General features: G+C 49.3%; 1 protein-coding gene across 1 annotated transcript in view; it reads right to left on the minus strand.

The window, feature by feature from the left end:
* SGCZ (sarcoglycan zeta) overlaps positions 1-2,622 on the minus strand; it is a 453,455-nt gene extending 450,833 nt beyond the window's left edge. The window contains exon 1 of the mRNA XM_038769257.1: positions 2,575-2,622. Within this exon, the coding sequence (XP_038625185.1) occupies positions 2,575-2,613 (39 nt within the window). The 5' untranslated portion in view covers positions 2,614-2,622. The remainder of the gene's footprint in view (positions 1-2,574) is intronic.
* Positions 2,623-11,363: the final 8,741 nt, after the last annotated feature.

Here is an 11,363-nt window from a genome sequence, read left to right on the forward strand (position 1 = left end):
CTGCGCTGTAGCATCTCTACCCATCCACCCAAGCCAGCCTTGCTGGCTGGGGACTTTGAGGGATCTATCTTGAGGTTCCTACCTCTCCCTGACAGCCCTCTGACCATGTCTAGACCTCCCACAGATAACTGCCCCCTTTCCCTCCCCCCCGGGCCTGGCTTCCCTCCTCCTCGCTGGAGATCCCTGATCCTGAAGATGCCACGGTCACACAACCTGGACAAGTAAGGCTGCCGAAACCTCCACTTGCTTGGGAGGATGATGTGTGCGTGCGTGTGTGTGTGTGTGTGTGTGTGGTGGTGAATGGGGGCGAAGAAGCGGGGGTGGGGGTGGGGAAGAAATGAGAATAACCCTGGGCTGTTAATAGCTCTACTGCAAACCTCTGTAGAAGCTGAAATTTGAAGATTTTTTTTCAATCACAGATGAGAGAGCCAGGGATGCTTGGGGGCGGAGGGTGAGCCTTAGAGGGGTCTAATCGGTGCAGAGGATGTGGAAGTGGATGGAGACATAGGGGGGATATGGAGGGGGGATTGGGGGACAGGACTCCCTCCCTAGCACCACTCAGGAGGTCACTTTGGTCTCCATTCACACCCACCCACGGAGGGGTGGTTGGGTCATGGGGGAATGGATGGGTCCCCGATCCGGAGGAAGAAGTGAGGGACAGAGGGCAACCATCCCCTGGTGGGGCCAATGTCTGCTTGTCCGGCTGCCCTTCCTCACCCTGCTGCTAGTCCAGGCCCCTACACCCCCCTACTCCAGCTCCTAAGGAGCCCCGATTGAGAATGCCCAGATGCGAATGGGAAGCCCAGGGAGAAGGGTCCCCCCCCCCCACCCCCGCCGCCCCCAATCCATGATGGGATGGGAATTTCCGCAGGGCCTTCCCTTCCCGGGGAGCAGTCCATCTGGGACTGGGCTCTTTGACCTGGGTTCAATCTGACCCCTGCCAAGAGAGCATGCCAGTGCTTTAAAGAGGGAGAAGGGGAGAGACCCCTTTCCACCACTTGCAGGATTTTTGCTTGGGGATTATAGTTGGTGAGACTCCGAGGCTGAAGCCAAAGGCCTGAGGACCCCGGGGGAGCCCCCCACTCCAACCCCCAGCCAGGGTCCCGACGGGTGGAAGGGAACAGGGGAGGGGAGAGGAGAGAAACAGTGTTGGCATAGCCACCTGCCCAAGAGCAAGTGGGGGAAGGAGAGCCCTGGCTCCACTCCGGCCCCTCCGGCCCCCGCCCCCTGCCCCAAGGGAGGGTAGAAAAGGCAAGAAAGAGGGGAAAGGGGATGCACCCCCTCCTATTCCCCCCATAGGAACGCCCCAAGTCCCGAGATGCCAGAGGGGAATACCCAGGGGGGCGACCAGGGCCTCAAGGACCCAACCAAGGAGGGAAGATGGACAGGAGGACAGGAGGGCAAGCGGGCTGCCAGCCAAGAAAGGAGTCAGGAAAGGCAGCAAAAGGAGGCAGGATGGGAGAAGGAAGGAAAGAAGAGGAAGCAAGGATGCGAAAGGGGAGGGAAGAAGAGGAAAAGAGGATGGGAGACGGGAGGGAAGAACAGTGCTTGGCACATAGTAAGCGCTTAACAAATACCATTATTACCATTATTAAAGAAGAGGATGGGAGGATGGGAGAAGGGAGGAGAAAAGAGGAAGCAAGGATGCTAGAGGGGAGGGAAGTAGAGGAAGAGAGGATGGGAGAGGGGAGAGAAGGAAAGAAGGAAAGATGGGAGAAGAGGGGGCGAAAAGAAGGAAGGATGGGAGAAGGGAGGAAAGAAAAGAGAGAATGAGCGAAGGGAGGGAAGAAGAGGAAGCAAGGATGGGAGGGCGAGGGAAAAAGAGGAAGCAAGGATGGGAGAAGGGAGGGAAGGAAAGAAAGAAGGAAAGATGGGAGAAGACAGGGATAAAAAAGGAAGGATGGGAGAAGGGAGGAAAGAAAAGAGAGAAGGATGAGCGAAGGGAGGGAAGAAGAGGAAGCAAGGATGGGAGAGGGGAGGGAAAAAGAGGAAGCAAGGATGGGAGAAGGGAGGGGAGAAAAGAAGGAAGGATGGGAGAAGAGGGAAGAAAAGAAAGAAGAATGGGAGAAGGGAGGGAAGAAAAGGAAGCGAGGATGGGAGAAGGGGGGAAGGAAAGACGGGTAAGAGAGGGTTGAAAAGAAGGATGGAAGAAGAGAGGGACAAAAAGGGAAGAAGAAGGGGAGCAGGGAGGGAAGAAAAGGATGGAAGGACGGGAAAAGGGAGGGAAGAAAGGCAGGCAGGATGGGGGAAAGAAGGCAGGATGGGAGGAGGGAGGCAGGATGGGAGAAGGAAGAAGGGAGGGAAGGAAGGGTCCTGAAAACTTCTGGGAAGCCCGGCGTCCGGGGGTCGCCAGGCTGATGTTTTCGCCCCCCAAGGCCAAATGTCTGGAGCCTCGGCCGCCTTCTTAGAAGCCAAAGGGCCGGGGGGGGAGGCGGGGGGGCTTCCTTTTCGGAAGGACCCCGCCGCCACGGAAGGACGGACCCGCCAGGAGATGCCCCGACTCCCTATCAATCAGGCAATCAATCGCTAATCAATCCCCCACCCCCCAGGAGAGGCGTACCTTCGGCCACCTACCTTCAGCTCCTCGGTGCCCAGCCTGGAGGATCTGTCCATAGAGGGAAGGAAACTCAAGCTTGGGGAGGAGGAGGGGGATGGGAAAGGGGGTGGGGAGGGGGATGGGGAGGAAGGGAAAGAGGGAGGGAGGAGGGATGGAGGGGGGGAGGGGGCGGGGAAGTTGGACCCCAGACCCAAATCTAAGCCCTGAGCATCCAGCCCAAACTCAGCCGTATCCTCCTCCGAGCTCCAGCCGCCTTCCAGGGTGACATATCCTCCGCGAGCCTTCGGCCAAGCCTTCAGGACCACCCCACTTTCCCCTCTTCTTTTGGTCCTCCTTCTCTTCCCTTCCTCCCCGTGGGAGGACAGGTGATGCTCTCAGGGGAGGAGAGAGAGAGGGGCTGGCGGGATCAAAAAAAAAAAACCCCACCAAAAACCAAAGACCAAACCGAAACAACAAAATCCAGCGGGGTGGTTTGGCTGCTTTCTTTTCCCTCCTCTTGTGGCGATGGGCTCAGAGGGAGGCGGATGCCTGCTGCAGCCCCAGCCAAGGGGAGGCTTTCCTGGACAGCATCATGCGGCAAATTGCGAGAGAATGTGTTCAAACTCAGGAGCAGGAGGAGGGGGAAGCAGAGGAGGAGGAGGAGGACGAGGAGGAAGGGCAGGAGGAAGGTGTTCGGGCCAGGGGCGATAGGAGATGGGCGATGGGCCAAGGCCTCTGTCCTGAGAGCTAGCCCCCTCCCAAGTCCTCCGGCCCGGAAACCCACAAAGTCTGACAGTTGGGAGCCCAAGAGGAAGTACCCGATGCCAGGGAGGGAGGGAGGGACGGTGGGACGAGGAGGAGGAGGAGGGAGAGAGAAGGGGGAGAGAGGAGAAGGAAGGGGACAGAAGGAGGGAGGAGGAAGAGGGAGGAGGACGATGGACAGAGGAGGGGGAGAGAAAAGGGAGGATGAAAGGGGAGGAAAAAGAGAGAGGCGGGGAGAGGAGGGAGGAGGAGGAGGGAGGAAGAAAGAGGAGGGGAGAGGAAGGGGAGAGAGAGAGAAGGAGGGGAGAGAGGAAGGGGAGAGAAGGAGGGAGAGAGGAGGAGAAAAGAGGGAAGATGAAGAGGGAGGAAGAAGAGGGAGAGAGGAGGGAAGGGAGAGGTCGGAAGGGAGAGGAGAAGGAGAGAGGAGGGAGGATGAAGAGGGAGGAAAGAGAGAGGAGGAAGAGAAAAGAGGAGGAAGAGGGAGGAGGGGGAGAGAGAAGGAGGGAAGAGGAAGAGAGGAGGAAGAGGGAGGAGGAGGAAAGGAGCTGGAGAGAGAAGGGGGAAAGAGGAGGGGAAGAGGAGAGAGGAGGAAGAGAGAGGAGGGAGGACGAAGAGGGAGGAAGAAGGGAGGAGGAAGAAAAGAGGGGAAGAGAGGAGGAGAGAGGAGGGGAGAGGAGGGGGGAGAAGGAGGAAGAGGGAGGAGGAAGAGAATGGAGAGAGGAGGCAGAGAGAGGAGGGAGGAGGGAGGGGGGAGGGGGAGAGAGGAGGGGGAGAGAGGAGGGGGAGAGAGGAGGGGGAGGGAGGAGGGGGAGGGAGGAGGGGGAGGGAGGAGGGGGAGGGAGGAGGGGGAGAGAAGAGGGGGAGAGAAGAGGGAGAGAGAAGAGGGAGAGAGAAGAGGGAGAGAGAAGAGGGAGAGAGAAGAGGGAGAGAGAAGAGGGAGAGAGAAGAGGGAGGATGAAGAGAGGAGAGGGAGAGGAGGGAGGAGGAAGAAGAGAGGAGCAAGAGAGGAGGGGGAGAGAGAAGGAGGGAGGAGGAAGAACGGAGGAAGAGAGGAGGGAGGGGGAAGAACGGAGGAAGAGAGAGGAGGAAGAGGGAGGAGGAAGAGGGAGCAGGAAGAGGCATGTGGGAGGACGAAGGGAGAGGAGGAGAGAAAAGAGGGGGAGGAAAGGGAACGGGGAGACAGGAGGAAAAGCAGAGAGAAGAGAGGAGAGAGGGGGAGAGAGGAGGAGGGAAGAGGAGGGGGAGGAGGGGAATCAATGTGGGGTGGAGAGGGGAAAGGGCGATTTTTCCCTCTGCCTTCCTTGTTTTACTGTCCTTCACCACCAGGTGACTGACTTGACTTGTCTGTCGCTCCCAGCCCGCGGCCAACAGCCAGGGAATTTCTCTGCTGTCAAAAGCAACGTTTCCTTTCTCTCCCGCCACTACAGCCCTGGTTTCTGCACCAGCTGGCCTGGACTCTTACCCACTTGGTGCTCTTGGGTGTGTGTGTGGGGGGGGGGGGGGGTTATACACACACACATCCACACACAGGACCCCCTCTGATGGGTGGCTCCTTCCACCTCCTTTTCACCGAGGGTAGATTCCTTTAAAGAAAACCAACATCTGGAATGCTCCTGAAAGAGTTTCGACTCCCTGAGAACCCAAACCAGGCATTCAAGTTGTCATGAAAGATAAAGTTGCTGATGTTTCTCCCTATAGGACCAGCAGAAGCCACTTAATTCTCTGTCTGTGACATACCTAACAGAAGAGCTTGTCGGAAGTGTTTGGTTTCTGGTGTCAGAGGACCACCGACTTCTAGTATCTCAAAATAACAATGGTATTTATTACAACCTTACTGCGTGCCAAGGACTGGGGCTAATTGGATACAGTCTCCGCTTTCTGCCCCTTTATAGAATCAGTGGACCCAATCTTTTGAGACTATCCAACCCTGAGTTTTAAAAAGCAAACTTGATATCCAAATTATTTATATCAATTTTTCCAACTCTACCAATTCTTCTTTTACACTCTGGGGACACATTCATGTCTTTGAAAACAAAAGTGCCGCTTGGTAATTTCCCCAAACCCCGCAAACCATTTTTGCACGTGGAACAATAGCCACTCTATGTCACCTGACTTTGGTCTAGGTAATGGGACAGAATTCTGTTGTTCAAAGAGGAGAGACAACCTTGAGGAAGATGGCAGTTTATCACATCGCATTGACAGTGGTCATTCATTCATTTATTCAATTATATTTATTGAGCACTTACTTTGTTCCTAACTTTCATTCCAGTCTGCAACATTTAGGGTCAGCAAAAGATTATCCCCAATGGGCAAAGGAAGCCACATCCGGTATGACGTGGCGGGAAAGCTTTTGGATAACAAATAGCTATTGCCTCCAGATGAAAAGACAATCTCACGTGACCTTCATGTGAAATAGAGTTAATGGAATGGCTTGGAGGTTACCCATTCAAAACCACAGATTTTTAAAAAAATACAATTAATATCAACGACATGAAAGAAGATCAAAGCTTTCCACACAGTGCAGAGGTGATTTTTCTGGTCTCTTGCTTTTCCCTAATTCTACAAAACGTATTATGATCAACACACGTGTTCATCGGCTTTTTAGTAAAAAGGCAACAGAAGAAAGATGAGGGAGAATATAAATTCATTCATTCAATCATATTTTTTATGTGCTTACCGTGTGCAAAGCACTGTACGAAGCGCTTGGGAATATTTCCAGATAGATGCAGTTCAGGACTTTCATGAAAGCAAATTTTAATTATATCCGAAGATTAGCAGCTACTTTTTCCTGCTTAGGATCATTTCTCTCCCATTCTGACCACTGTTCTGAAGGACCCAATTGAGACCTTTAGGTATGAAGGCTGAATTATCCCATACCGGATAAAGACAAACAACAACAACAAAGAACTACATCCTTTTTGGAAATTCATTTCAGTGAAGTTGTTCAAAAGTAAGAAGCTGGCTGGCTTAGGTACCATATGTTACATCGTATGCTATGTTTCAGAGGCTATTTAACAGAGGGAAACATCACTGCGTGTCTGCGTGAACGAAAGCGTGTTGGAGGATAGAAGGTTTACTTTGTGGAAATATTGCGGTGGAGAAATTTCTAAATGGTTCTAAATGGGTATGTTAGTGTCTGTCTCCCCCTCTAGACTGTGAGCTCGCTGTGGGCAGAGAATGTTTCTTTTATACTGTTACACGATACTCTTAGTATGGTGCTTTGCACGTAGTAAGTGCTCAATAAATGCAACTGAATGAATGAATGAACCTAATGATAGCCATTCAAGCACATAGACAAGGTACATAGCAGGAAAGCGGACAGCGCTGGTCCATCTCATAGATGCCCCCCACCTCACCCAGAGAGATTGCCCTTACTAGATTTGATAGGCTTTATACCAACTCTAGACTGTTAGCTCATTGTGGGCATGGAACGTGTCTGTTATATCGTTCTATTTTGTACTCTCCCAAGAGTTCGGTATAGTGCTCTGTACACAGTAAGTGCTCAATAAATACAACTGACTGACTGATGTCAACCTCCCCACTCCCCTCCCTGCTTCTAAGGTTGACTCAGGGTAATCAAGAAGAGACAACAGAAGAAGGGAAAGTAAAGCAAACACCCTTCAGAATCCCCTTAAATGACAATTGTCAATCTTGCAACTTCGCTAGAATCCAATCGTATAACCAAGTGTGCTCATCCCCCTTTAGTTTATTAGCTAACAACTCCCAGCAGGTGGGATCTCCGAAGCTGGCTAGTTTGGCATTTTACTTTCCACCCCCAGATCCACAAAAGGAATAAATGACCTATAAGTGTACAAGTCCGAAAAAAAAAAAAATTGTCAGTGGTCCATTCAAATGATAATATTGACCGGGAAGATACATGATGCGACTCCCCCGAGAAATGACCCCACATGTAACCATTATGAGGGCTTTCGGCTATTTTTCTTGGTAGTCATCAGAGTATTTGCAAGCATTTATATACTTTAGCAGCAAATGACATACTAAAAGTTAGACATAAGCCATAAAGGACTACAAGCATTTTACAGCTTAGGACAATCTAAAAGATAATATTAGGGTTCTGTTCCCATGATTGAGAGGAACTAGAGATGGTGGAAGTTCATAAATATTAACAGGCTTAGAAATGCCCAGGAAATTATGGAAAATCATAGACCTGGGTAATCTATGAATTAAATTTTTAAGGCAACAGCATAAATGCTGTTCAACTCCCATCATATAGGACAGGAAAAATGAATACAACCATTACACAACAGGCTCCCTGCTTAGAGTTTGAATTAAAACAGGCAGTGCATTCACAGAGGCGAAAGTTATATAGCTCCGCAGTAATTAGAACAAAAAGACAAATGCCAGAAGGGCAAGAAGCCAGACATCATCAATACCCAGGTGCAAAACAATCTGAGGAAAAAATGGTGCAACCAGCCTTCCATTCCTCTCCCTCATTGAGCTTCTCCGGACTGGAATCCAGTCAACACTCTCAAGGGGCTCCAGACCAAGGATAATCCTCAGACTGAAGCCACTGTGTGGATTACTCAATAATCTGCCTTTGCCATAATAATGGTATCTGTTAAGCCCTTACTATGTTAGTAAGGGTTTAACAGATACCATTATTATTATTATTATTATTACAGTGCTCTGCACACAGTAAGCGCTCAATAAATACAATTGAGTGAATACCTCGGTGAGCAGATTCTTCAAAATCCCCAAGTGGAGCCCAGGAAACGGAGTGTTACCAGTGATCTCTATGTGTTTCTAACTTGTACTTCCCAAGCACTTAGTACAGTGCTCTGCACACAGTAAGCGCTCAATAAATACAATTGAATGAATGAATGAATGGTTGGCCAGCATCAATTAGCCAGAAACACCAGAGACCTTCGGAACGTCGCTGGACTCTCTTCTGTCCCTACATTAAACTTAGCTCTGGTCCCGGGGATCTCACAGAGCCATTTAAGACAACAAAAATGGCCCCTCAGATTATTGGGTCTGGATCGAGAAACGATTCCACCTCCAAGAGAGACAAAGAAAGAAAGAGGCGACAGTGGCCATCACGGTACCTCAGCACTAGGCCACGCTTCTAGGCAGTGCGGAGTCCACTGGGGGTCTAGACCACGTCCTCAAAAACCGTAGGGTTGACAGGACTGAAGAGGATGAAGAGGACTGCAGAAGCTGGAGCTCGGAGACCTGAATGAAAAGACAACCAACACAAGAAGAACTGAGAGGCACAGCTAAATAATAATAATAGTGATAGCATTTATTAAGCGCTTACTATGTGCAAAGCACCGTTCTAAGCTAAATGGAACCTATCCCAGCCTATCTTCATTAAATTCTTAATAAATTAAGAATTTATTAAATTAAATTAATTAGCCTATCTTTATTAAATTCTTAGCTTCCCCTGTTTTTATTCCTTCCCACCCTGGAATAGAAGGAGTTTGGGGGTTACTGCTCTGTTTTGCACAAAAGGGAGGAATTTCCTTGACTCCAACCCTGGAATACTAATGATGGTATTTGTTAAGCCCTTACTATGTGCAGAGCACTGTTCTAAGCACTGGGGAGGATACGAGGTGATCAGGTTGTCCCACGTGGGGCTCACAGGCTTAATCCCCACTTCACAGATGAGGTAACTGAGGCCCAGAGAAGTGAAGCAGCTTGCCCAAAGTCACACAGAGCCAAGTGACTCCCAAGCCCGGGCTCCTTCCACTGAGCCACGCTGCTTCTCTAATCGGAGAAGGAATAGGAGGAGTGTAGGGGTTACTGCTCTGTTTTGCAGCCTACACAAAATGAAGGAACTTCCTTGACTCCAACCCTGGAATAGGAGAAGTTTGGGGGTTACTGCTCCCTTTTGCAGCCTGCACAAAATGGAGGAACTCACTGGAAATCCTTTCCTCAACTGGAACCAGGGCAGGTCCTCTACATTCCCCTAGATCCCTCTCTTAGGCAAAGGAGCACCTCGAACAATGGTCTTTTATAGGCCATCACCCAGCTGGCCTGTTACTAACAAACTTCCAGAAGGGAGCACATGCTTGCCCAGGTGAGGCTCCTGAGGCTCAGAGATTGGTCCCCATAGCAACAAAGGCTGCGGTCAGTGCAATTGGGCAAGCCCTCAGCCTCTCAGGTGACGAGAAGCAGCGAGGCTCAGTGGAAAGAGCCCGGGCTTTGGAGTCAGAGGTCATGTGTTCAAATCCCGGCTCCACCTCTTGTCAGCTGTGTGACTTTGGGCAACTCACTTAATTTCTCTGGGCCTCATTTCCCTCATCTGGAAAATGGGGATGTGTTTGTGAGCCCCCTGTGGGACAACCTCATCACCTTGTAACCTCCCTAGCACTTAGAACAGTGCTTTGCACATAGTAAGCGCTTAATAAATGCTATTATTATTATTATTTACCTGAACCAGCAGAACCAGAATGAGCGGAAGTCATGAAACTGCTTCCCCAACCTCTACATATCACGAGAGACAGGAGTGTAATTTATAAGAAGCTATGAGAAAGTAGTAGTAATAGTAGCATTAGCTAGGATTTAGTATATTGGCATTTTACTAGACTGTGAGCCCACTGTTGGGGAGGGACTGTCTCTATGTGTTGCCAACTTGTGAGCCCCCCGTGGGGCAGCCTGATCACCTTGTAACCTCCCCAGCGCTTAGAACAGTGCTTTGCACATAGTAAGCACTTAATAAATGCTATTATTATTATTATTTACCTGAACCAGGAGAACCAGAATGAGCGGAAGTCATGAAACTGCTTCCCCGACCTCTACATATCACGAGAGAAAGGAGTGTAATTTATAAGAAGCTATGAGAAAGTAGTAGTAATAGTAGCATTAGCTAGGATTTAGAATATTGGCATTATAGGAACACTCATTCGTTCATTCATTCAATCGTATTTATTGAGCGCTTACTGTGTGCAGAGCACTGTACTAAGCGCTTGGGAAGTACAAGTTGGCAACATATAATGGATCAAACATCAATGGAATTGTCTGTTGATTCTAGTACTGTACTCTCCTAAGCACTTACTACAGTGCTCTGTGCACAGTAAGCACTCAGTAAATGCCACTGATTGATACTAAACTAAGGTGTACATGGGCGGAAACAACTGGATTTTATTTTTCCTGAATCGGCCTTTGGCATATAAATGAAATTTCTTTCGACCTTGCTGTAAAATCTCTTTATTACTTCCTCTTTTTAGTCCAGCAATGTGACAATTTCACCAAAATAAATGAGAGAGAAAGACAAAGAGAGAGAGGGAGGGAGGGAGGGAGGGAGGGAGGGGAAGGGAGAAAAATCTAGTAAAAAGCACATGGGACAGGGAGTTAGAAGATTGGGCTTTGAATCCCAGCTTTGCAGCTGTGTGATTTGAGACACTTGAACCTCTCTGGACCTCAGTTTCCTTATATGTGTCTGTTTGTTGTTGTATTGGACTCTCCCAAGCGCTTAGTACAGTGCTCTGCCCACAGTAAGCACTCAATGAACATGATCGAATGAATATGCAAAGTGGGGATAAGACAGGTTGTGAGCCTCCTGTGGGACAGAGCCTGATTCCAAGCTCATAATCTTGATTCTACCTCAGGGCTTAGGACATGATAAGCGCTTAGTAAATGCCAAAATTAGTAATACCACAATGAAGACAAAACTATATTTTTTTTTAATTTGGTGAGCTATTGACTCACCATGAATGTGTCACCTACCCCGCTTATGTAAGTGCCAGCTAATTGCTAAGGAAGAATCATTTCCCGGGCAAATATTTAGTTACTAACACTCTCTAAATGTCAATTAGGTAAAAACTTTTGCATTACTGAACAGAACATCCCTAGGTCATTGTCTTCTACTCCAAGGATCCCATCATGTTGAGAAGGCCCCCTTCTCCTTCCCTAATTTCAAATAATCAATAATATCGATTGATTTTTTACTGATTGATTCATTTACTCTGAGCAGAGCACTGTCCTAAGCACTTTTTTTTGTGATGATACTCGTTGCCCTCTTACTATGTGCTAGGCATTATACCAAAAACAGGGGTAGATTCAAGATAATCAGGTTGTCCTTTGTCCCACATGGGGTTTACAG

The sequence above is a fragment of the Tachyglossus aculeatus genome, chromosome X5 (genome assembly GCF_015852505.1).
Source record: "Tachyglossus aculeatus isolate mTacAcu1 chromosome X5, mTacAcu1.pri, whole genome shotgun sequence".
Taxonomy (NCBI): Eukaryota; Metazoa; Chordata; class Mammalia; order Monotremata; family Tachyglossidae; genus Tachyglossus; species Tachyglossus aculeatus.